Here is a 27,786-nt window from a genome sequence, read left to right as displayed (position 1 = left end):
GTGAACAAGATCTGGCCTATTAACTCTTTAGGACTGGAAATGCACTTATATTGAAATACAAAAATAGTTTGTTTACTTGTCTAATATGCAATAGGATGAACATAAGCACACCATTCCAGTGTGCACGCAAATGTAATTTTTTCTAGGGAGACAAAAGTATTTTGTTCTAAAAACACTCATGGCTGAACACAATGCCTGCTCACCTGGGGTCTAACCTAGTCACGTACATTTAAGCAAGTGCAAAGCCTGATGTTATGCCCTTGGTATTTAATAAAGGTGACCCAGACATGCTTCCTCTTTTGCCAATAAACAGAACCTCCACCTTCACTACACTCTGGGCCCTGCTCCCTTCCCAAACCTGTTCTGCTCAGTTTCAGACCCTCATCTTTGGAAGGGTATTTGGGTCTTTTGCTGTCCTTCGCACCATTAAATATGTCTTCCATAACTTTGGTCCTTCTCAAGGACGTTTATAAATCTTATTCTCATTTACTGTGAAGCTACATACCCTAGCAGACATCCCAGGCTTGATTTGTGTCCTGAGTCCCATCTGAAAGGCATTTCAACCAGCCCTGTTCCACCTCCACCCCCCCAGCAAATGGACTTGAAGCAGAGAGGATGATGCTAGTAAACATTTGATAGATGGATGGAAATGGCATTTCTCCATATTTTCTACATGCTCTCTTCTTAAAATATGCAATATTATGTTTTCCTCTGTAACACGAAGTCAAATCTGATCGTCCTTTATCAAAAGCAAGGTTGTATAATACAGTGTGTCAAACCAGAATGTAGAAATAGAAGGGAAAATAAAGGGTTGGCCGAAATGACTCCCATAAATATTTGAACATCTGATAAGGATGTCAATCTCCCTTTGTCGGGATGCAAAAGAGGGGATTTATGTTGCTTTGTGAGTATAATAATGTTAGATAACACAGCTCAGCCTACGCAAGCATCTTTGTTTCTCTCAGAATACAAACACTATTAAGTTTTCCTTTAGGGAAGGGGCAGAGATTTCACCCATCAATGCAAAAACAACAAAAACCCAAAACTTTTCAACACCAGATCAGTACTTTTCCAAAATAGTTTCTCTCTCAAGATACTCAGGCTATGCTCGCCTCCCTAAATTACTTGTTTTTAAATGTTTTACTAGTCCATGCAGTTTGATAGTCTTTTTAAACATTTTTATTAATTTCAGAGAGAAAGGGAGAGGGAGAGAGAGATAGAAACATCCATGATGAGAGAGAATCATTGATCCGCTGCCTCCTGCACGCCCCCCACTGGGGATCGAGCCCACAACCTGGGCATGTGCCCTTGACCAGAATCGAACTAGGACCCTTCATCCCGCAGGCTGCCGCTCTATCCTCGGAACCAAACCAGCTAGGGCCAGTTTGATAGTCTTTGATCATTACTAGCCAGGTGTGCCATGCTGTACAAATATCATTTCAGCTAAATCAATTAGCCACTTCAGTGTCTGCCTCTCCAATTGTAGGATAGATATGCATTTGCCTGCGGGAAGACACCAGAGTGTGGACGTGGGAGCTCCATGGCTAGCAGTGTGAATTCAGTCAGATTACTTCCCTGGCAAAGAGGTTCAGTGTGCTTAGCCATGATCGACAGGAGATCCGCTGTGCCGACAGCTCTCCCTTCAAGGAGGATGTCAGAGCCGGGCGGGGAGCAGTCAGTAGACAGCCTCTAGCTATCTGCTCCCTGGAATCCGCCTCATTTACAGAGAGCATTCATTCCAGGGGGACTGAAAATTATGCAAGCAGACAAATAAAGACCCTATCATTTGGGCACAATGTAGGACTCCGCTGATCATCGATAGTCACTCCAAAGAGACACACTGGGCTGGGCCAAGGCTCAGCTGGGACTGCATTTCTTGTTTTTTTAAAAATATATTTTATTGATTTTTTACAGAAAGGAAGGGAGTGGGATAGAGAGTTAGAAACACCGATGAGAGAGAAACATCCATCAGCTGCCTCCTGCACACCTCCTACTGGGGATGTGCCCACAACCAAGGTACATGCCCCTGACCGGAATCGAACCTGGGACCTTTCAGTCCGCAGGCCCACGCTCTATCCACTGAGCCAAACCGGTTAGGGGTGGGACTGCATTTCAATTGGACGCCTCTCCCTGCCCATCTGGCTTCTGTCCCCCTCCAGTCACAGGTGCTGATCCCTGACAAACACCTTGTATTTCAAACTTCATCCATCTCCAGGGAAAACAACCTACAGCACAGTTGATTAACTGGAAGAAGAATCCTCAGTGTAATTCATGAAGTTAATGTAATAAAGTGTAAAATGAGATCTATGTGAAGGGCACGGTACTACCATAGCAAATAAATGTGAGTACAGATCCACGGACTATCTCAGTTCCCTTCATTAAGTAGCTCCTTCCCTATGAGAGGCCGCAGGGGAATTTGCTGAACATCCTCCAGCACGTCTATTCTAAGTGGGATTCTATGTCAGGCCCCCTCATGCTCTCAGAGAGAGGAAGGCTGCTGGACCCAGAGAATTTGCCAACACACTGAAATGCAGAGACCAGAGTTTGGCTAAGGCAGCCACCAGCAGCAAGTCTAGCACACTGTGCTGTGTCATCACTGAGATCTAGAAAAACAGGGTTTTATAATAAAGTCACGCAGGAAGCAAAGTAATTTCTCACTCCACGCAGGGGAGCAGGAGGTCCTGTCACAGCCTGTGGGTAGTTACGGGGATTTTCCCAAAGCTACACACTAACGAAAGGCAGGTTTTTCTGGCAAAACTCAACACACAGGCACACTGTCATGGGGCCCAGGAGAACGAAGGTCCCAAGGCTCTAAGGTGAGAGTGGGGAAGGTCAAGACGCAGCATCTACAGAGAATTCTAAGAATTACACACACACACACACACACACACACACACACGTATATGTATATACGTGTGTGTGTATACATATAAGTATATATGTATATTTGTGGTCTGGGCCCTAGTATGGAGGTCTGGGTCCCAGATGGAGTTCTGGACCCTGGATAGAGGACTGGATTCTGGGTTGGAGGTCTGGTCCCTGGGATGGAGGTCTGGACCCTGGGAAGGAGGTCTGGGCCCTGAGAAGGAGGTCTGGGCCCTAGATTGAAGTCTCGGGTTTTAAATATTTTTAACATCTTATATTTAGTGAGTTTCTGAGACAGAATAAGATCCCCAATCATGTGAGGGCCAACTATTCAAATTTCTGATAAAAATACAAACCCCTATCTGTCTAGTGTAGAAGTTGGCAAGTAATTATTTCAGACTTTGCAGAGCACACTCTCTATGTCATAATTATTCAACCCCACAGCTGTCGAACATAAAATCATGAGGGTGCCTGTGTTCCAATAAAACTTTATTTAAAAATGTGGTAGATCAGCCCTGGCCAGTTTTTCTCAGTGGTTAAAGCATTTGCCCATGAGCCGAAAGGGTCAAGGGTTCAATGCCTGGTCAAGGGCACGTACCTCAGCTGCAGGTTCGATCCCCAGTCCTGGTGGGGGCACATCCAGGAGGCAACCAGTTGATTTGTCTCTCTCACATTGATGTCTCTCCCTCTCGCTCCCTCCTTCCTCCCTTCTACTCTCTCTCTAAAGATCAATGAGAAAAACATCCTTCGGTGAGGATTAAAAACAGTGTGGTAGGTCAGATTCGGCACAAGGGCAATGGTCAGCTGAGCCCTGGCCTACTGTGATAAAGCCACAGTTTTCACTAAAGCCATAGGCCTTCCCTTGTGTAGGTCCTATGGGAAGCAAAAAGTGTGTGTGTGTGTGTGTGTGTGTGTGTCTCACAGAGTATTAAAAAGATGCATAAGCCATGATATACATGTGAATCAGCATCATGATATCTGCAATGCTCAATGCATTAGAATCTGGAACACAGACCAGTTCAGGAGCCTGAGTGACCCTCCTATATCCTGTGATTCAGATGCTCTGCAAGAGGGCACACAGTTCAATGATGAACCGTGCTGCTTACATTCTCTTCTTCTTAAAGAGCACCGCTCACCTTCCCAGGGAGGTCCTACTGCAAAGAAATTTGAGTTGCAATGGATCTGGCCACACGTGTATGTGGTCCCTGTAGAGTCCCTTAGAATTCAGTTAGGGGGACGCTCCTCTTGGAGAGAGGCCGTGTGTATCCATTTTTCAAATGTAACAGGCATAAATGCACTTGTATATGATAACAAATGTTTTGCTAAACATTGGTTCGCAGCCTCTATATGGAAAATTTATAGGGAGATACAATTTGGAGCCGACTGCAAGTGAAGAAGCTATTTAGAGCCACATGTAATGAAATAAACCCCTTAGTTATGAATCAGTTATTATATTTCACTGAACTCCAACTGTTTCTTTCTCCCTGGTTAATTTCATTCTAGCCTTTGTTATTATGCCTAAAGAAACCATTTTAACATTTTCTCGCATGCACTTTGAGTATCAAAAATTCCATCTACAAGTTTTCAGCTTTTTGCCTCTAATTGCTCAACTGGTTGCTCTAACTGCTTTAATAAATAATATTATTTGAGTTCTGCTGGTCCCAGAATTCAAAGGTCCCTGCATCACACATTATTATTCCTTTGAGGAGAAAAAGGAGACTTTTTCTACCCAAAGCACTTCTTTATAGTGAGAGAGGGAACAAGGGAATTAAAAAAAAAGGGGGGGGGGGTGTTATAAACACAAAGTCCATCCTCCAAAAGAATACCAGGTCCTCTATGTGATATAGTTTCACTTTAAGATAATTGGAGAGCTATACTTGCTTCCATTGAAATTCATTAAGAAACTAGGCCTGGCTGGCGTGGTTCAGTGGTTGAGCATTGACTTATGAAGCAGAAGGTCATGGTTCAATTCTGGTTGGGGCACATGCAAGGGTTGTGGGCTCGATCCCCACAAGGGGGCATGTAGGAGGCAGCCCATCAATGATTCTCTCTCATCGACATTTCTCTCTCTCTCTCTCTCTCTCTCTTTCTCTCTCAATAAACATATATATATATTTTTTAAAAAGAAACTAGGAAATCTCTTCCTCCATTTGACCCTAAAGCTCTAGGATCTATTTGTATTCATCATTTTCAGATGGCATGTATTAAAGGCAAGTTTGATAAAATGGGAAGGGCTTGGGCTTCCCATGGCTATTCAGCCAGCCTCCGTAGTAGAGAACAATTTCCCTGAGGGCAGAGGCTCAGTCTTTATAGAAATACCCTGGGGAAATGTGGGCTCTACTGATACTACTTATACAACTAAATAAAGAAATTAAAATATGTATGTGTATATATATACATATATATATATATATATATATACATACACACACACACACCCAAATGCACTGAATGAATAAAGAGATAGATATGTGACTAAATGGACATATTAATTCATTAGTTAATGGTAGTTGAATTAGCAGGTATAGTGAGTTTTTCTAAAACAATGACTGTGAAGAGTTGGGAATTTTTAATTGGGAGCCAATCAAACTCTTATTTGGCTAACAGTGTGCAGGAACTACATGACCAATTTTTAATTGTTTTAAACAGGCTTGCTCCTCATACTCAACCCTTCTATACTGTTGGTGGGAGTGCAAAGTGGTATAGTTGCTATAGAAAAGAAGATCAGAAATTCCTAAAAAAAAATAGAACTTCCATATGATCCAGCAATCCTAAACAATTTTATCCAAAATAATTCAAGTTGGGATCCCAAAGAGATATTAGAGTTTCCATGTTAATGAAAACACTATTTCCAATAGCCAAGATGTGGGAACAACCTAAATGCCCATCAACATGAATGGATGAAGAATATGTGCTCTAAAGATAAAACAATATTAGTCAGCCTTAGAAAAAGAAAATTCTATAGTATGTGACAACAGAGATGAACCTGGAGGATACTGTGCTAAGTAAAAGAAGTCAGTCACAAAAAGACAAATCCCACATGACTTCACTTATGGGAAGTCAAAGTTATAGAAGAAGTAGAGGCTCAGTGCATGAAATTCGTGCACTTGGAGGGGAGGTCCCTCAGCCCAACCTGTGCCCTCTGGCAGTCAGACATCCCTCTCACACTCCAGGATCCCTCGCTCCTTACGCTTGGCTCACTGCTCCTTAGCCCTGCTGCAGAGGCAGGAGAGGCCCCTGCCACTGCTGCTGCATTCACCGTGAGCCTGGCTTCTGGATGAATGGCAGCTCCCCCTGTGGGAGTGCACTGACCACCAGGGGGCAGCTCCTGCATTGAGCGTCTTCCCCAGTGGTCAGTGTGCATCATAGTGACCAGTTGTTCTGCCATAATGGTTGCTTAGGCTTTTATTATATAGATAGAATAGAATGGCGGATGCCAGGGGCAGAGGAAAGGCAGAATGGGAGGTTGCTAATCAGTGGCTATGAAGTTTCAGTTATATAAGATGAGTATGCTCTGGAGCTGTGCCATGCACCACTGTGTCTGTGGCTAAGCATACTGTGTTGTGCACTGAACATGATATTGACCCTCTCAACTGATTTCTAAGTGTTCTCATCACACAAAGAAAACAACTAGGTCCTTACCAAAATGGGGAGCAATTGTAAAATGGAGGAGAGAGTCAGTCAATACACTGTCTGCGTTCCCAATGAATGCCAGGTGCTCCACAGTGTAAAATACTTCCACATAGGCATCGTTTTTTAGCAGGTTTGAAGGAGTGTTTTCAGGAAGAGAGCTCATTAGCGGCAAGCTTGGTGACTGAGGTGAACTATTAAAAGGCCAGAATGTAGGTGGGGTGGGGGTTTGGGGAAGCAACACTCTTGTGTTGAGTGGGCACTTCAATTCAAGAGAGGAATTAGGACAATAGAGCACTGTGGCCACCACGATCATGTGTCCGCCTACGCCGCCTGCCGAATGGCCATCATTCCCATTTAATTTAAGCAGCTCACTAAGATACTCAAGGTGAATGCTCTGAAAGAAATACAAAGCAAGTATCTGCAGAACAGTCTCATGCCAGCTCACCGCCATGGTAACACCAAATACACACTTGAAAGAAGTGTATTGAGAGGAAAAAATGAGCCACAGCAGGTTTGTATGAAAGCGTTGACTTCGAGTCAATGCCTACACTGTGCTAGCAGGTTTACTTCCAATATAAACAATCTGATGCATATAATACCGTTTCAGAGTGTCTGTTACAAAGTATGGGCTCAGTAAAAGGCAGCTGCCATCATCCTACATGTCATGCCAGAAGCCAGGACCCAGGAAGACATGCAGAGACACAGTGGTTTCAATGGTAAAGGGATTTGGCTCTGAACCCTGGCCCCACACCCTCTGCTATAGCACCACGCACAGAAAATGTATCCTCCTAAGCTTCCTCCTTCATTAAATTGGAATTAGATCATAACATCTTTTGTGAGAAATAATCCTATATAATAAAAGGCGAACATGCAAATCAACTGAACGGCAGAGCGACCGGTCACTATGATGTGCACTGACCACCAGGGGGCAGATGCTCAATGCAGGAGCTGCCCCCTGGTGGTCAGTGTGCTCCCACAGGGGGAGAGCCACTCAGCCAGAAGCTGGGCTCACGGCTGGCGAGTTCAGCGATGGCGGCAGGAGCCTCTCCCGCCTCTGCTGCAGAGCTAAGGATGTCCAATTGACAGCTTAGGCCAGGGGTGGGCAAACTTTTTGACTCAAGGGCCACAATGGGTTCTTAAACTGGACCGGAGGGCCGGAACAAAAGCATGGATGGAGTGTTTGTGTGAAATAATATAAATTCAAAGTAAACATCATTACATAAAAGGGTACGGTCTTTTTTATTTTTAGTTTTATTCATTTCAAACGGGCCGGATCCGGCCCGCGGGCCGTAGTTTGCCCACAGCTGGCTTAGGCCCACTCCTTGTGGGAAGCAGGCCTAAGCTCTCAGTCGGACACCCCCCGGGGGCTCCTGAACTATGAGAGGGTGCAGGCTGGGCTGAGGGGACACCACCCCCCCTTCCAGTGCAAGAATTTCATGCACCAGGCATCTAGTATATAATAGAAATGTGTGCCTGATGTATTAAATAACAATAACATTGTTTCTGCTTTTACTTCCTATTCACGATGCAGTTCATAGCCAAGCATAACAAACCTATACTGAGGGACCAGAAGGATGAGCAAAGAACATTCCACTTACATACTGATTCATTCCGTAGACCTGGTGTACTTTCCTTCTTTCTAGGAATACATCCAGGATTGAATGAGGCCATTTAGAGAATGAATAATTTATTCTTTCAATTAAAAGTGGTTCCTGCGAAGCCATCCCAACATGCAGAGATATGGTTGGAGTCACAGAGATCGCAGGGAAAGGGAGTGTGGCATAGGGACTGAAGACAGGCACTGTGTTGTCAGAAAAACCCAGGTATGCATCACAGGTATGCATTGGCACTTGGCTCTTGAGTCTTTTTTGTTGTTGTTAAATTAATCCTCATCTGAGGACATTTTTTTTTCCATTGATTTTTAGAGAGAGAGTGGAAGGGAGGGGAAGAGACAGAGAGAGAGAAACATGGATGTGAGAGAGACATATCAATTGGTTGCCTGCCACATGTGATCCGACTGGAGCCAGGGATTGAGACTGCAACCAAGGTCCATGTCCTTGACGGGAACTGAACCCAGGACCCTTCAGTTCTTGGGCTGACACTCTATCCACTGATCAGCTAGGGCAAGTGAGTCTTTTTATCCTCAGTTTCTTCATCTGTTAAATGAGGATAATGAGCATACATGTCATCTCACAGAGGTATTAGGGAATAAAATGAGTATATTTAGCGTCTCCCGGCCACATATTAATAAGCACTCACTAGTGATAATTCACAGCAGTAGCAGGGGCAAATGAGATTAAATGAGGTTAGACTATTTAGCCTATAACTATTAAAAAAGCAACAACAGGTAATTCTGTGTCTGTTAAGCAACCTTTAGTAGAAGAATCTCTGCTAAAATAAGTACTAGGTTTTCAATCTGCATTTACGACATGACATTGATGGTGCCTTTATTAACTGGTAATACTAATTGCTACCATCTATTTTATTGAATGGCTTCACTTAATTAACTCAGTAACCCTGTGAGGAAGATGATATTATTCCAATACACAGATGAGGAAACTGAGTCTCAGAGAATTCCAGAGACCAGCTGACTGACAGGGAAGAACCAGTGATAGGATTTAAACCTTAGTCTCAGTTCAAAATAGGTAATCTTTCAAATAGTTTACAGAAGCTCACGCTATATTACCAGGAAACATCTGGTATGGAAGAAAGTAGCAAATGTTTAATTAATGTTCCTAGCAGGGAGATGGTCAGACCATGGATTTGGCTATTTTCCCCTGGAAGGGAGTATACAAACATAGACATAGATACAGATACAGATGTAGGTGATGTAGATGTAGGTATCACTATAGATACAGGTATAGATATAGAGAGATATAGATGTAGATATAGATAAATAGACATAGTATAGATATAGATATATAGATAGAGATAGGTATATGTAGATAGAGATAGGTATATATAGAGATAGGTATAGATAGAGATAGGTAGATATAGAGATAGGTAGATAGATATAGATATATAAATGGAGATAGAGATAGAGATAGAGATAGATGTGGATATAGCTATAGATAGATATAGGTATATATATATATATATATATATATATATATATATATATATATAGGTTTAAGTTTAAGAATTTCAAAATACATAGTATTTCATGCTTGACAATGTACTTGAAAAAGTTGTTGAGTCTTTGGACAGAGAGTCGACCAACCAATAAATGACTGATTGTGTTAGCACGGCAGATGACACAATAAATGCCTATTTCTTCTAGATGGCCATGTATACATTACCCCAAAAGATGCATATGTTCTTGTCAGTATATAAAATGCAACAGCCCTAAAAAGACAGAAATGCTTTGCTCTCTGTCAGTAACTCCCTGAATACCCACGTCCTCTAGTTCTGTTTTTAAAAGGTTAAATGGCCCTGAATCTGTCTGCTAGGCTCATAAGGAGCTATGCAGTGCTCTGGCTCGCCAGGAAATTTAATTTTCTACTCAAATCAACTGATTGTGCATTAGGGGAGGGAAAAAAAGCTTCTCTCCATGACTCAGTTGGTGGGGGTTGGGGTGCAACTACAAAAATGAGACCAGACGCTGAGAAATGCAGCTGGTGATTCTCACATGTCTATCCCATGGAGCCAATCCCTGTCCAATCAGAACCGTGTGGGGCTCGCCGTGTGAAGAACACATCCCAGCCCTGTTGTAAATGCTTTGTCACAGCATCTGCCCCTTCTTTGGGAAGGACCACAGATGTCGAGGAACTGCCACCTGCCTGACATCCATCAGAAGTATAGATCCGTCCGTGTCATCAAATGGTACTTTATCTGTTCATCTCTTCCTGGTAACACAACCCCAAATTCCCTTTGATTTGTCCCCCCCTCCCCAAAAATGCTCTCAAGTTGGGCAATTGTTACAAAGCAGCTTCACGCCTTCTTTATGCCTGCCATGCCTACCGTGACAATCATAAAAATAACAACAAAACCCAGCCCGTGTGTCTCAGTGGTTGAGTGTCCACCTATGAACCAGAAGGTCACGGTTTGATTCCCGGTCAGGGCGCACACCCAGGTTGCCAGCTTGATCCCCAGTGTGGGCGTGCAGGAGGCAGCCAATCAATAATTCTCTCTCATCACTGATGTTTCTATCTCTCTCCTCTCTGAAGAGATCAATAAAATAATATTTTAAAAAATAACAACACAATAATAAGAACAATCAGCTCCAATGATAACCATCACTCGATGCCATGTGAACTGGAATTGTTAGCAGTGACTATCCATTTGAACATCAGTAAAGGGATAGGTTATAAAATGTACAATACAAAAACCTGTGGGACGACAATGAACCTGGATTTGTACCCAGATCTGCCGACTCGAGCTCACTGTCACTATGGTATGAAACGTCCCTCCAACCCCCTCGCTAGCTGATTAAGGACAGGCCTCCGCGCAGGAAGTCAGTTCCTGCTGGGACCTCGGATTTCATGTTTGGAGTTGATTGCCCTGATGTTTGAACTCCTCGCGTCCCCGAAGGGCCCTTGGCTTGGCCTACTCCCGGGCCCCCTGTGTGTTCCCTGCTAACAAGAGCAGAAATCTTGTCAAATCAAGTGCCCAAACAGGCCCCAGGACAGGCCTCTCAGTTGGACCAATCTTGCTTATTTCCTTCACATGCTGTCACTTACACTTGGAGATGTGCAGAGAGTGGCCATTCCTCCTTTCTGTGTTGTATTTTCTTTTTCTTTTTTTTCCAGAGGAAATGGAGTGACATGAACATGGGGAAGATTCATTTATTCAGAAACATATCACTGCCCCTAATTTATAACAGGATTAACATATATATATATATATATATATATATATATATATATATATATATTTGATTTCAGAGAGGAAGGGGGAGGGGCAAGAGAGATAGAAACATCAATGACAAGGGAGAATCATTGCATTGGTCAGCTGCCTCCTGCACACCCCCAACTGGAGGTCGAGCCTGGGACCCAGGTATGTGCCCTTGACTGGAATCGAACCCACGACCCCTCAGTCCGCAGGCCGATGCTCTATCCACTAAGCAAACTAGCTAGGGCTATAACAGGATTTCAGGATGAAGTCATTTCACGACTTAGTCAGAAAATGGCTACCCATGGTAATGTATTTTTCTGGATACCTCCTGCTGTTGTATTCAACACTTGGCCTTTGAGAGATATAAGTCTCTTAGCCAAATGCAGAGCATTCTGCATGTCTATCGCTTGGTGGATTCCTTTAGAACTGAGAATGGACAACCGACCATTCCTCAAATCCCCAGGTGGGGTTTTACCACCTTCTTAGAGTTTGGGTTCTTTTGAAGAAAACATTTTTTTTTTGGTATCCTTATGGGATACACTCTATATTATCCTGAATTTAGAAATGGTTTGTATTAAAAACATCTTTTCTGGATCCGAACAAATAATTATTTTGTGCCCAAACTCAAATTATTTGGGGCACTGACTAGCTGGGTTTCCCCTCCAACCTCATCATTTCAGCACCCTGGTGAAGGATGAGAATGTAATCCATAAATTAATAAAACTTCCAGCAAACTTATTTGTCTAGAATTTCTCTGAATAAAGAAATTAGAAGGACATGAACGCCCGTGACCCAAGTGAACGTGGGGTATGAGCTAACATCGAACTTACAGAGTAACTGGACAATTCTCTAAAACTGTATTCCTCCATTAAGTTTTCTGTCTCTCTTCTACAGCAAACATTTCTAAGACAATATTTGAAATCCACACTCAAACACATCATTAGCCAACACTTCACCCTTAGAGACCAGCGTACAAGTTATAGATTTGCAGTGTGCTTTGGGGGAAAAAAAGCTATTTAGCTTGAGCATTGTACTGTCATTGGGGTGACTAGCAAAAGAGAAAAGTTGTACGCAGTTCAACAGAAAAAAATAGAGTTGAGTCTCATTTCTGAAAAAAAGGCAGAAAAACTTTAATAAAGGATCATTTCTCATCGCAGGAAAGAATTCTGAGCAGGGAAAGTATAAACAAAAGGTATTTTTGAAATGGCAGAGAAAGATTTTATCTAAAAGTCTCCAATCCAGATATGCTGACCGACCAGAAATGCTCAGATAATTTCAAAGCCAAACACCAAATACAGAAATAAAATAGGGGCTTCTTCATATGTTGAGATAGTGGTCTCAAGCCTCTAAATTCTCATATATAATTTACTGTAACTGTCAAAGGAGAAAGAAGAAAACCCAGCAATGCTAGGACAAAAAAAGGAAATGTATAAACAAGCAAAAACAAAATAATATAAAAGACCCACCCAAATACACCACAAAACAGATGCAATTTTGTGTTCTTATTGAGCTCTCTGAATGCGGGAAGAGTTGTGTTCACCCTGATATCCCTGGCTTTGGGCATTGTATGTAGCTCTGGGCTGATGTGTGTGTATGTGTGCATGTGTACACATGTATGCATGCACCCACGTTCACATGCATACGCACACACAATATGCATTGACCAAAATCCTTTGGTCACGTGAGGTTAGTCCCTAAGGCAACCACATAGGATGCATACGTAATTGCATTTTATACTGACGTGCTTGTCAACTGATATAGCCAGTAAGAGAAATATACCTTATAGGACTGGAGGTGATATCAGGGTCACGCGCGGTCACTTGCCCAATCACGGAGTTCAGAGCGGCGTTTTCATGAACTTCGAGGAGATAAGTGGGTGAAGAGAAGACAGGAGGCTCATCAGCATCCTCCACGACAATTTTGACCGTGGCCGTGTCTTTAAAGGGCCCCCTGCCACTGAAACGTGGGTCGACGTGGACATTGGCCGCCTCCACCTTCAGCGTATAGGATTTCTTGGTCTCAAAGTCCAGAGGCTGTTAAGAAATGACAAAGACAAATGTTGCTCACTAATGACCACAGCAGCAAGAACAAATGAGTGTAATGCTGATGGATGATCGTTATGTGCATGGAAGCCCATTTGTGAGCCTTAATGGGATCCCTCTCCATTCCCCCAGATCCAACCTGTAAATCCTACAGGCATTTATGGATATCTGCGTATTATACAAGCTCGGTGAATCTAACCTCCTATTGTTGTGTTTTTGTTTTGCTCATTTCACTTGGAAATTCACAAAATATTCGCAGTCATGAATTGTGCCATCAAAATTTCACTTCAGAGTCATAATAAAATTTTACTAGTGATACCATGACCTGCATACCAATCAGCCAGTTAATTGAGCCTCTGCTGGGAGGAGATAAGGCAGCATCAAACACAATCTCGATCTGGGAAGAATATTTTAGCATTTCTGCAACAGTGTGTGAAATGTGAAGAACGAGAAATAATCATTGTTTAGGGCAAGGAGACATTATAAAGCATAATTTAGCACTAATCTCCACAAAGAGTGTTTTCTTATTTCACTTGCAAAGCATTGCTGCTCGACTGAACATGTGGCTAAAAATGAGGTTTATCATTTATTTTTTATTTTTTAAATATATTTTTATGGATTTCAGAGAAGAAGGGAGAGGGAGAGAGAGATAGAAACATCAATGATGAGAGAGAATCATTGATCAGCTGCCTCCTGCATGCCCCACAACAGGGATCAAGCCAGCAATCCAGGCATGTGCCTGACCAGGAATCGAACCATGACCTCCTGGTTCATAGGTCAACGCTCAACCACTGAGCCATGCAGGACTGCAAGGTTTATTTCTTTTTTTTGAGGGGGGGAGGGTATTCGTAGAAGGTCTCTATGATGAGTTCTGTGCTATGAAGCAGGTGGGCATGTAAAGAAATACATATGCAGACACATATGTACTTGTGTTTATATTTAGAAGAAGGAAAGATGAGAGCGGTAGCTATAGCTCTCTAGGTCTCACCAACCACTAAAAGCAAATTGAAATGATCTCATTGCACCATTACTGACAATATTTTTGACATATTAATAACTCATTCCTTAAAAGCCCCAGAGACTGTGGTTAATGACCTAGGTAAATATAGCTGGGTGAAAGAACATAATCCCCTTAAATAACCAGAGGGCATCTGCTTCGCAACCCTACGGTCCAATTCCCGGCAACACGGAATACTTCAGACTTCAAGAAAGTACATCTGTCAAGGTTCAAAGACACACTTTAGGTTTCTTTGCAATTTCCTCTAAGAAACAGAACTTTCAATCTGCAATGCAGATTTTTAAAAAAGAGAAGCTAGAACACAAGCCAGCATTCACGAACTCTTTCAGAACTCCTGTATAAGTTTATCTATCATTTCAAATTTTTGTATTGATTTTTTATTGTTGAATTCAGTTCTAATGGGACTTGACTTTTTCTGAAATATTTTCTAGGGAACAAGGCAGATGTTCACTTCCCTGTCTATTCTGAAATGACTGGGTGCATGTACCTGTGAGTAGATGATTCAACATCAGCGTTTTGCCAACCATCCCTACTTTAGCACGTATGCAATTTCAAGTTCTTCAGAAACACTGGTAAATGCGACAGGTTATGTTCAGTTTCATTCTTAGCTCAACATAGTGACAATGTTCCCCACAATCCTGGTGTCCTTAGTATTTTATCAGACAAAAAAGAGGTCCCATGAATCGTGGAAATATGACCCCCTACACAATGCTCTCTAGAGTAAAATACATGTGTTTTCTTGTGTTAAAATGTGTAGTATTTGCTTCTAAGTTTATGAATAATTGTGACTAAAAAGACAGCCAATGGCTAATTGCTTCAGCTTATAAAAGCACCTTATGGCAACAACGGATAGCAGTTAGTAATAACAATAAAAATGACATTAGGAATCATTAGCCAAGGAAAATGTGGCTTTGGGTTATTCAATAATTGACTCAAGCATAATTATACTGTACTCCACTTTTAAATACTTTGCAATGCTTACTCCTGTGCTCAAGGCATGTATAAAGATAGGGTTTCTCAACAGAGAGTTGAAATAAATGCACCATTTTTCTCAAAATTGATCTTAAAATGTATTTTGTATACAAAGGTGAGTCCAGAACATGCCAGGTTCCCACTGCCACTGTCTCTTCAACGGGGGATTTTAAGAGCATGATCAGTGGATGGCAAATCCCTGTGCAACATAACAGAATTACAGAGTACATTTGGAGCTATTTCAGTGTAATACTGATCAGGACAGAGGGGAAAAAGATGGGCTCCCAATGGTGTGGTTCACCATCTATCTTCTTATTCATGAACAAGCAAAACTTTTTAAAAACTAGAGGCCTGGTGCACGAAATTAATGCACGGGAAGGGGGGTTCCCCTCAGCCCGACCTGTGCCCTCTTGCCATCTGGAACCCCTCGGGATGTCCGACTGCCGGTTTAGGCTCAATCCACAAACCGACATCCCTCTCGCAATTCCCTGGCTCCTAACCACTGGCCTGCCTACCTGCCTGCCTGATCGCCTCTAAACCCTCTGCCTGCCTGACTGCCCCTAACCACTTGCCTGCCTGCCTGATCACCCCTAACCTCTTGCCTGCCTGCCTCATCGCCCCTAACCACTCTGTCTGCCTGCCTCATCACCCCTAACCGCTTACCTGCCTGCCTCATCTCCCCTAACTGCTCACCTGCCTGCCTAATTGCCCCCAAACACTCTGCCTCCCTGGCTGATTGCCCCTAACTGCTCTCTTGGCTGCCTAATAGCCCCTAACCACCTCTGCCTCCGCCCCTGCCACTGCGGATTCATCTGGAAGGATGTCAGGAATGACGTCTGGAAGGTTGTTCAGCTGCCTGGTCTAATTAGCATAATACACTTTTATTATTATAGATTAATTTGGACTACTTTATGACAGAGATATAAAGGACAACATTCATCTAAATACCCATGATGAGCCTGGCTGGTGTGGCTTAGTGGTTGAGCATTGACCTATGCACCAAGAGGTCATGGTTTGATCCCCAGTCAGGGCACATGCCCGGGTTGTGGGCTCGAACCACCATCCAGGGATGTGCAGGAGGCAGCCGATCAATGATTCTCTCTCATTGTTGATGTTTCTATCTCTCTCCCTTTCCCATCCTATCTGAAAACAATAAAAAATATATTAAAAAGAAAGACTTCAGTGTGATTTGTGGAGACATACCAGGGAGCAAGAGGGCGGACATGGGGAGAATTAATATAGAGAAAGATTAAAAGCCATTGAACTTGGCACCTCTGTGGGCAAGGAAGGCTTCTTCCCACTGGAAATCCTCTTTGGAACCATAGATAATAGGCCTTAAAATAATTCCTTCAGAGAATAAGAGCTGTCCCCCAATCTGCATCCCTCATTGCTTGAGGGTTGCCTTTCAAGTGTTGAGTTCCCTACAAATGCCTGCAGTTTTGGAAAAGGCTGTGTGATGTAGATGGGAGAGATAAGGTGAGACTGGTGGCTAGCATCACCATGGTAACTCTTTCCCAGAGCTTTAGCTGATATGCAAAGTGGGGCCAAGAGGTATGAGGTGTAAAATTAGCTCCACTTTTTCTGCAGCTAAAGAAGAGACACCTCTATCAGCTCTAAGACTTCACCAGGAAGTCCACCCAATTCCCGCAAACCCCAAAAACTCAAGTTTCCAAGAGGTATTTGGAATGTGAACACAATCTTCCTTAGCTTACCTTTCTTAGTCTTATAATGCCATCCTGGGCCTGGGCATCAGAGGTGATTTCAAAGAGTGCTGTTCCATCCCCATCAATGATGTCATACGATGACTGCGCATTTTCACCAATATCCTGATCATTGGCCTTTACCCTGCCTATGGCAGTGCCAAGAACCACATCTTCAGGTACTGAGAAGTGATACAGGCCTTAGAAAAGAGGAGAAACACTGAGCATCATGCAGATTCCATTCATTCATTCATTCATTCATTTAGCAAGCATGTATTGGGCACCTCCTTTGTTCTGGGCACTCCTGTAAATGCTACCACTACAATGTGGTAAAGATTTTAAAAAAGTAATTTTTGTTGTGGAATGCACAATATTTTAAATGAGTCAGAGACAGAGTTCCCAGAAGTAGTGAGCTCTTTTTGAGACTCTGCTGAGAGATGGAATTTATCCTATCACATGTGTATCAAGTGTGTAGTTGGAACAGAGTGATAGCAGGATATTAGTGAATCTGTGTGAATGTTCTTTCCAATGGACTGTACAATCACATTGGCTGCCCGTGGGGCTCTTCGCTGTTGCCCAACATAAAACAGGAAGCTAATTTCAGCACAGGAAGATGCAATGTGCAACACACAGAAAGTCACTTTTGAAGCGGCCTCTGTATTTACAGACTCGGAGACCATTTTTGATAAAACCCAATTACTAAACTTCTGCTGTGCCCTGCAGCAAGCTGTTCTGACACATGAAACACTCCTCTTGCTACCAAAGTCCTTCCTCGTGGCTCTGAACACCAGCAATTCCTACTTTCCAGACTCTCTAGGCAAAAGGCAATTACAGTGCATGTTCCTTCTCCGGTGGGGGCCGTAAAACATGGCTAATTAGCGGCATCTTAATTCCAGTCGCTTTAGCTGTTGCCTTCGTGTTAACTCCTTCTCTTTGGTGGAGGGGAAGCATTTGGAAACGTAACCCCTGGCTATTACCACTTCAGTGCATGTGTGCCCTACATTTCATGGCCGACTCCTGCGTTTATTTGCCTGAGGGTTTTCTCTGCCTTTCAGAATTCACTTTGGCCCCTGCCTGTCAGACCAGAACTGGAAAGAATGAATGCCCCCACAGAAGCAGCCCGCAAACACTCACAAGAGCTCCTAGCCCAGCTTCCTCCCTTCTCTGGTAGAGTAACATTTCTCCTTTTTTTTTTTCCTTTTGCTTGTTTATTTAATTTACAGTGTTCCAGAGTTTCCCCAGTGGATAAGCTCCAGTCACCCACAGTGGTAGCTGGCTTGATAATGTGTATCATTGGCTCCCCATCTTTCTCACACACATCCTCACTTCCCTCCTGGAATTTCTTGGCTTCATCTCCAAGATAAACTACTTATAATCCAATTCTTGTCTCAGTGCCTGTTTCTGGGGAATCCAAACCCAGACAACCAGGACATTTTAGTCCCACTGCAAGAAAAAACCAGGGGAGAATAAACACTCAATGAACTCTAAACCCAAAAGGAAAAATTACATCTAGAGAACATTACCTAATTGTGGTTTAAACGCGATGCCTGGGTCCCTGGGATAAACTCAGGCTCATTTTACCCACTGTAACAAGATTAGTTCAGATAAGATGATGGGTAAAGTTTTCTTCTAGCACGAACACACTTTTATTTAATGACGACAGAAAGATGTCCCTTAGAATCATGAAATGATGGGACTGGGGAACAGAATGTTGTCCTAATAGCTTTGCCATAAGGCACGCACTAAAAATCATCCTGTTGAGCATAAGTTTCCCGATTCTCTCATAATTGGTGCAATGATTCCATTTCCTTCAGACTTCTTATTCCAGGTAAGGCTTGAGATGCGCCATTCAGGAATAGTTATTAAGTAAATAAGGCAGCAAGGGACCTCACCTCGCTGCCTGTTCTGATGCAGAGAGCCTTGGGAAACCAAGCCAATGGAACAATTCTTCAGCCATCTCTGGTCTATGCACTCCCATCATCTCCAGCAGTGTGATCATGTTTAATGGTTATTACCTCTAAGAAAGTTATTAACACTTCTGAAACTCATCTGCCACTGCTGAAGTGAAACGATCCTTTTTGCAAGAAAGAAGAGTTGCATCTTAGAGCATTAACTCTAATGGCAACTGAAACATTATGCTAAGTGAAATAAGCCAGTCAGAGAAGGATAAATACCACGTGATCACACTCATTTGTAGAATATAATGAACAACATAAACTAATGAACAAGGACTGATCCGGAGACGGAGAGGCATTGATTGGACTGTCGGGCCTTGGAGGGAAGGTAGGGGAGGGTGGGGGTAAGGGGGGAGAGATCAACCAAAGGACTTAATATGCAAGCATATAGGCCTAACCAATGGACATGGACAACAGGGGGGTGAGGGCATGAGCGGGGGGATAGGGGGTAACATGGGGATAAGGACACATATGTAATATCTCAATCAATAAAAAATATATTTAAAAAAGAAAGAAAATGAAAGAAGAGTTTGGGGGAAGGATAGGAGAAATGGTGTTTCTCCATTCCAATAACGTTGTGAGAGGGGTTGCCCTGTTGTCTGATTTATGAATGGCCAGATGTGACATTTCTCAGTGAAAATGCATCTTCAATGTTCTTTCGACCTTGGGGTTTCTGAAGATACATTCTCAAAGGCGCCTCAACTGTGTCATTTTCAATCCCACCTCTGTCTCTCTCCCTGTCTTTCTCTCTGTCCTCTCTTCGCTCTCTTGCTTCATAAACTGGTTCTCCTATGGTATTTCCTATCCCAGCAAAATGTACCAGTATGCATTGAATAGTCTTTCGTGGCAGAAATATGATAATTCACCTCCTCAACTAAAACTGCAATCTACCCTTAGATTTTTGTTATCATAACTTCTCAAATATCTCTGGCATCTCTGCACTCTTCTCCACTTCCACTGAGACCACCCTGGCTGGCCAAGGCTACCATCACTTTTGACACGAATGACTACCACCACCTGTACACTGGCTGCACTGTGGGGAAGACACTGGGCAAAGGCCAGCTTTCCTTTTCTCTCCCTGAAATCAAATCCTATTACTCAAGCCACCACTTGAAATCTTTTCTCTCATTTTTTTAAACATATATTTTTATTGATTTCAGAGAGGAAGGGAAAGGGAGAGAGAGACAGGAACATTGATAGAGAGAATCAATGATCAGCTGCCTCCTGCACACCACCTACTGGGAATCAAGGCCACAACCTGGGCATGTACCCTGACCAGGAATCCAACCATGACTGACTGGTTCACAGGTCACTGCTCAACCACTGAACCACACTGGCCAGGCTCAACTTTAAATCTTTAAATGCTTCCCAGTGATGTTAGGATAAAAGTCATGGTACTTAGAATGGACTCCAAATCCAATACATCTAACTATTGCCTAACCTAACTCTCCAGCTTCTGTGCTTCCCCTGCTGTGAAATTCTATCCATTCCCATCCAGGGCCCTACACCCTTCTTCTACGGGGTGTTTGGACAGCCTTTTCCTCTAGGTGCAATGCCCATCCCCCAATCTCGTTTTTACCTTGTCTCAGCTAGTTCCTAATCATCATTCATACCTCAACTCAAGAGTCTCCATGTCAGAAAGACCTTCCCCAATCATCTCTCTAGGTCAGGTTACTTTGAACAAATACTCAAAAGAAAAGGGGTTCAACGAGAGTACAAGAACGTTGGCAAATGATGACGGTCTCCCTGATTCATTGAAGGTGGCTGCCTAGAAGGCCTTGGAGAGGTTTCTGAGGCCGACCATGTCCTTAGCAGGGAAGAGTCGAGCCAGTGATCACTGATGTTCCCGCAGCTGAGGGAAAATATATGTTTTGCAGCAAATGTATATGCCTTTTCCACCTCAGATGCTAGAGATTTGGTTTATTTTATATGACAAGTAGGACTATTGATAGAACAATATCTGAGGTGCATTTAATCACTCTATCAAAATTTCTTAATGGAAGGAACTCTGGAATAGAGAAATACGCTCACATCTTGCAGTTTCAGCTCTAGTACTTATCTACATACTCAATATTTGGAAATTATTTCAATTGATTTAAACTTTATAAAATGAGGGTGCATTTAGTACCAAGTGACAAGAGGGTTGCTTGCTTTGTGTATATATGTGAATCGCCCTACCCTGTATATAATCCACAGTAAAAGATGACAATGGGCTCTTTGGATGTTTATAATAGAAATTTGAATTTTATAATATAATTATAATATATATTAATTATAATAGAAATATAAATAATGAAAAGTATAACATAAATTCGAATGACAACATCACACTTAGATTCTCATCAAGTGCAGGAAATTCACTTACTCTGGGCAAACTTTGGAGGATTGTCATTAACATCAGTAAGAGTCACTGTCAGTGTTGTGGTCCCGGACAGGCCCCCAGAGTGGCCACCCATGTCTTTGGCTTGGATGACGACCAGGTACTCCTCCTTGGCTTCTCGGTCCATGTTGGGAAGGGCAGTTTTTATAATTGCTAATGGAGAGAGAAATGGGAGAATGACTTTCAGGCAGACAGCTCATTCAAAAATAAATATGTGAATCTCTCTCTCTCACACACACACACACACCACATACATAAACACATACAAGTCCCCGCTCACAGAATTTTCAGTTTTCTTTTGACATTTCACTGGTATGTGTTTGTGATGCCAACACTAAGGAAGATTAGAACCATAGACAGCAGTAGATAACTTGCAAAAATCCATTTTATCATGTCTTTTTTAAAACTTGCAAAAATATACATTCCAAAGTAAACTGAATGGCATACCCTTGCCTACCAAATTGAAGTATAAATCATAACACAGCCTCATCTACCCAGGGAAACCCTGGAAGTAAAAGAATCCTACAATTTATCACAGGCTCCAATTCCCCTACAAGAGGAGTAAATACACAAATAGCTTGAAGGCTCTGAGGTCAAAGATAAATTATTCTGATGCTCACAAATACATTTGAGAAGAAAAAAGTAAATGAATTTTTGGAATCAACTCATATGAATAAGATACCAATCAGAATTAATATAGGCGAGTGTCTAAATCCCAAGGTACTATGTGTTCAACTACATTTATACTTTAATTGTTTACTTACACCTTCTCTATTGTAAAAGAAAAATACTTAAGAAAAACAGAAAGGCTGAAACCGGTTTGGCTCAGTGGATAGAGCATCGGCCTGCGGACTGAAAGGTCCCAGGATCGATTCCGGTCAAGGACATGTACCTGGGTTGCGGGCACATCCCCAGTGGGAGATGTGCAGGAGGCAGCTGGTCGATGTTTCTCTCTCATCGATGTTTCTAACTATCTATCTCCCTTCCTCTCTGTAAAAAATCAATAAAACATATTTAAAAAAAAAAAAAAAGAAAAACAGAAAGGTCATGAAAAAAGAAAACAGGGTAAAACATAAAATCATATGGAATAATCTAAAATCATGAGTGATAAAATGTCAGTGTTTTTTCTTCTGATTTATTTTCAGGATTTTATCTATCTGCTTCTTTGTCAGTTGTACTAATAATTTAATTTTCTTGTTAAAGATTCAAAATTTGCATAGGTCCTGAACTTATTTTAAAAATCTGTATTTAGTCCTCTCTTTACCCTTATAATTCTTTTCATAGATAAGCATTGCTAATATATGTGTATAATTCTAAAGCCATTACCTGAAAATGCATACAAATGTGCATATGTATATAAACATTTAACCACAAATATGATCATGATATAGGCATTTATTCACACAATGGATGTCTTTGAGATATCTTCTTTTAAATATATTTTTATTGATTTCAGAGAGGAAGGAAGAGGGAGAGAGAGATAGAAACATCAATGATGAAAGAGAATCATTGATCAGCTGCCTCCTGCATGCCTCACAATGGGGATCAAGCCAGCAATCCCGGCATGTGCCTGACCAGGAATCGCACCATGACCTTCTGGTTCATAGGTCAATGCTCAACCACTGAGCCACACTGGCCAGGGTGAGATATTTTCTTGTTAGCACATAGAGGTCCAACTTATTACTTCTTATAGGTGCATCCTTGTTCATTTATGAGTATACTATGAGTAACTTAGTCCCATATTAATAGATATTGCAGTTATTTCCATTTCAAAGAATAGTCATCTATCTTATAAGAATACTGTATTTTTTTCTGTGCCTGCATTTTTACTTAAGTCTATATCATAGGATGCCCCTCCCCATCTTGCTAAAACCCCATAAGAAAAATGATCATAACTAGCCTAGTATATTCCTATTGAATGAATGTGTGTAGTACCTCTGGCCCAAATGAAAGAAAACTGTTCAGATTAAAGATAATTCCCCCTTACTTCTAACCCAGGGACATCATAGATGTTCAGTTCAAACTGAGGATGAGCCACACTCTGACACTCCTGAAGTTTTAATTGTTTTGTTTTGTTTGTTGCTGTTGTTTTTTTTAACTCCTATAGTCTAATTAAATCATCTGTCTATAAAAGGTCTGTGAGAAGTTCAAGTCCCTGCATCATTTGAGTAGCTGGTGGGGCCCAAGAGTATCCTGGGAAATCTAATCCATCCAGGCAGTGTGCAGGCCTAGGAAGAGCTGAGTTCTTATGTACTTTATTTGACCTTGACATAACTTTCATATCAAAGCCTTCCATCCGGGGAGCACTCACTTGGATATCTACGCTTATTTGAAAACGCTGGTGGTAACATCATAATATCTCTCATTACAATTGTTTGTCTCAGGATTTGATCATATCATACTATAACTCAATACATCACACTTGCAGGGTCATAAACCAAAATAGGAAGAAAAGAAAAAAAAGAAATATAGCCATTACTCAGACTTAGATCACTATCCCTTGATTGTCTCTCTTAACCTGGCCATTCCATGGTCAATAGTTCCTTTGCTGAACTCTCCTCGATCACTCCATTTCTGCCAGAATCTTCTAAGATATGGTTAGAATATGTTTTCCTTACCTAAGTGTCAAACGTGGTTCCAGCATGCCATTGTTACAAAGACATCTACAGGTAAAATGTATGTCAATGAATAGCCTATGGCTGCCCCAAGGATCGCTCCTTATCTGTAAAACTGAGAATAATACCTATTCACTTAGATTAGTTGCTCAACAGGACCCCGCTGGGAAGCTGCACATCTGGGAGACTTTACACCTCCTCTTTTCTTCTGCAACATCTGGAGGAGTTTTCCTGATTTCTAAGGCAAGCAGGAGCTTCTCCAAGGTTTTGTCAGGGCATGGGGCACATATAATTGGCTTTAATACAAATTATAATAAACAGCGCTTGCTTTGTCTAAGCCCCTCCCCTCCCCCCACCCCCCAAACCCGGCTCTAGTCTCAGCCTCACAAGTAGCAGTAACTCATTAGAAAACCCAAGACTTGCCGAAACCGGTTTGGCTCAGTGGATAGAGCATGAGCCTGCGGACTGAGAGGTCCTGGGTTTGATTCCGGTCAAGGGCATGTACCTGGGTTGCGGGCACATCCCCAGTGGGGGGTGTGCAAGAGGCGGCTGATCTATGTTTCTAACTCCCTCTATCTCTCTCCCTTCCTCTCTGTGAAAAATCAATAAAATATATTAAAAAAAAAAAAAGAAAAGAAAACCCAAGACTGAATTTCTGGAACATTTTTCTGCTACTTGGTGGCTGTAAAGGCAGGAGAGGAAAAACACACAAGTGCCCTTTGCTCTCCTATTTGTTCTCCATTGGGTTGGGACATGTTCACTTTTTTTGAAATTCCTATTCAAAAGGCTAATCAATCCACTTGCATAAATATTGCAAGATATTGATAAGTTCCTAAAATATACGCTTTAAAACTGCCTGAAAACGTCCTTCTGCTTCTCCCTAAATCATTTGCTTTGGTTCCCATATTACCCCGAGCCCTAGGAGGCTCAGGCTGTGTCTTCTGTGGGTGAGAGAACTTCCATATGTATACATTCATACACACACATACATACATATGTTGTTTGGTATTACATACCAGCCAACACAGAGCAGAAAATACTCTGTGTGATCAGGCTGTTTTCCTCTCAGATTTGAGAAATAAAAAAATTTGACCCATGAATACCCCACCCCAAATTTGCTAAAATGTTCAATTAAGAAGCATATTTATGCATTTTCAACTTTGATTTTTAATAGGTAGATAGGAACTCCCTCTATACTCTTTTCACCAGTATAATCAAATTTAAAACACCTTGCGATGGTGCTAATTTTATATTTTTTAATTTTTAATTTATTGGTTTGAGAGAGAGCCACACACTGGTTTGTTGTTCCACATATTTATACATTCACCGGTTGATTCTTTTACGTACCATGGCCGGGGATTGAATCGGCAACCTTGGCATATCAAAACAATGCTCTAACAACTGAGCTACCCTGTCCAGGGCATGATGGTGCTAATTTTAAATAGCTTCCCATTGCCCAAAACATGAATTGTGTCTCCTTTTGTCACCGTCATGCTCAACCCCACATGCCTATGTCTCCCACATGCTTATGGCCACACGTTCTCAATGTCCAGAAATGTGTTCATAAACTTAAATGTGATGTTGAAACTCCCATTACACCAACTCGGCAACAGAGTCAGGTGTTCCATTTATGGCACTCAGTGTGACAACATTCTTTCTTCTGGGAACAGTTAGTAAAACTCCTTGATGTAGGTATTTGCTAAATAACCTCACAGAAAGTAAAATCAACTTATTTTTTTCCAATGGAAATTTCAGGATTATGACTTGGAGTTGATCTGATGAAAAATATCACCGCTGGTATCTCTGGCTTTTGTAACTTTCCAACACAGCAACTGTTCTAGGTTTTAGACTTAGACCCTCTTCACTAATCCCCCTTGAGTAAACATCCTGGGGACACAACTTTTCCTTGAAAACGGAGGCACGAATGTGTTGAGAAGGAAAAACAAACACACATAATTGGTGTTCAGGAGGATGAGCAGGTCCCGCTGGATTCTCCATAACATTAAACGCAGATTCAGTTCAGAAAAGAAATGTAAACAAATACATTTTAGAAGTTTTTCCCTGGAACTTCATTTTGAAAATCTAATCAGAAAAATCAATTAATGAAAACAGTCCATCCTCCATGAATTTAATTCAATGCAGGTATTGAAACTGGCACAAGGGAGCAGGAAAGGGAAGGCCTGGAGATTGAGATGAACCCTGGTAGGAGGATTAAAACAGGGAAAGGGGACCATCTTGCTCTGAAACTGGCATTCACTACCCTACAGTGAACAGTCTGACTGTAAGTATAGCTATGAATTGGATTGATGGGTGATGTCTGATGACAGATAGATGATAGATGGATAGATAGATATGATAGACAGATGGTAGATAGATACATACATAGATATAGGTGGTAGATGATAGATGATAGATAGATATGATAGATAGATGGTAGGTAGATACATACATAGATATAGATGGTAGATGATAGATGATAGATAGATAGATAGATAGATAGATATGATAGATAGATGGTAGATAGATACATACATAGGTATAGTTGGTAGGTGATAGACAGATATAGATAGATATGATAGATACATACATAGATACAGATGGTAGATGATAGATAGATGATAGATAAATAGATAGACAGATAGATATAGATAGATAGATGATAGGTGACTGATAGAAGATCTGCATTTGGAGAAACGAATTTCCTCATATATTTCTGGTGCTTCATTCTCCTGTACTTAAAAGACATGGCCTTATCTTAAATTTGTTCAATCAAATGGAGATTTCTCTGGTACGGCACTTGAAGAATTTAAATCCTAGACCGGCCTAAGTTCTTCTATGTGCTAAGCAGCTGCTCCTCATGCCTCATCATTCAGAGAGTATTTCTGATTAGAATCCAGTCTCAGACACCTCAAAAATTTAAAACGTGTGTGTGTGTGTGTGTGTGTGTGTGTGTTTTCTTCCCATTGTCTTCGGCGTTATCATTTGGGAAGCATTCTGTATCCGCCAGGAAGACTTCTTTTTATAATTTCTGTGCTATCAGGAGATTGAGAGGCTGCCTGAGCAAGGCAAGGAGATGCTGATTAACTCCTTTGTCATCGAGAAGGCTGATTACTGTAATTCAGCCTTTGTGGGCCCCCCAGATTGTGTGGCTCAAAGACTGCAGTTGATATGAAATGCTGCGCTCGACTCCTCTTTTGAATGCAACTTGTTGAGCACGTTATCCTGGTTATGAAACCACTCGCTTTGTCATTCCCCGAAACTCTTGCCATTTCAGTGTGCGACTGTTATCTTACTATCTGTAAAACTCACTTAGCAATAAGTCTTTATTTTGGGGGGTCACAGACCGCACCCATACTTTCTGCAACCGTGGGATCTGTGCCAGATGTTGCCAGTGATGAGGGTGAGGGATATATACCCAGAGCTGCCTCAACACAAGCCCACATTATCATTGAAGAATAGCTTCGGTATAATCACTTCAATCATGCCCAACCTGCACGAATATGTCACAAAGGAGAAAGTGACACATGAGAAAGCTGCTCGCCTCCACAGGGTACAAAATCTCCTGCGTCTCCCTTTCTTCGTGACTAGAACTAGGAATTAGCGAGATGGGTGATGATTGATGACAGACAGATAGGTAGACCGACAAACAGAGAGACAGACAGGAAGATACATCGATATAGATGGGTGATAAAAGAGTCTCTATTTGGAGAAACTCGATTTCTTATCTATTTCTGGTTCTTTTGTAAAACAGAACAATATAATTGGAAGCTAAT

At 41.9% G+C, this 27,786-nt stretch overlaps 1 protein-coding gene across 4 annotated transcripts in view; it reads right to left on the bottom strand.

Annotated features, from left to right (window-relative positions):
• CDH8 (cadherin 8) overlaps positions 1-27,786 on the bottom strand; it is a 308,272-nt gene that overhangs the window by 108,940 nt on the left and 171,546 nt on the right. For all 4 annotated transcript variants that reach the window (XM_070398065.1, XM_070398063.1, XM_070398066.1 and 1 more), the window contains exons 5-7: positions 21,384-21,551; positions 17,076-17,263; positions 13,111-13,364 (exon numbers count right to left, since the gene is read on the bottom strand). In XM_070398065.1, coding sequence (XP_070254166.1) covers positions 13,111-13,364; positions 17,076-17,263; positions 21,384-21,551 — 610 coding nt within the window. The remainder of the gene's footprint in view (positions 1-13,110; positions 13,365-17,075; positions 17,264-21,383; positions 21,552-27,786) is intronic.

Source organism: Myotis yumanensis, unplaced genomic scaffold (assembly GCF_028538775.1).
Source record: "Myotis yumanensis isolate MYYU_CA2020_CCGP unplaced genomic scaffold, mMyoYum1.0.hap1 SCAF_18, whole genome shotgun sequence".
In the NCBI taxonomy this organism is placed as follows: Eukaryota; Metazoa; Chordata; class Mammalia; order Chiroptera; family Vespertilionidae; genus Myotis; species Myotis yumanensis.
Note: the sequence above shows the minus strand (reverse complement) of the source record. Positions and strands in the feature narration are given on the sequence as shown.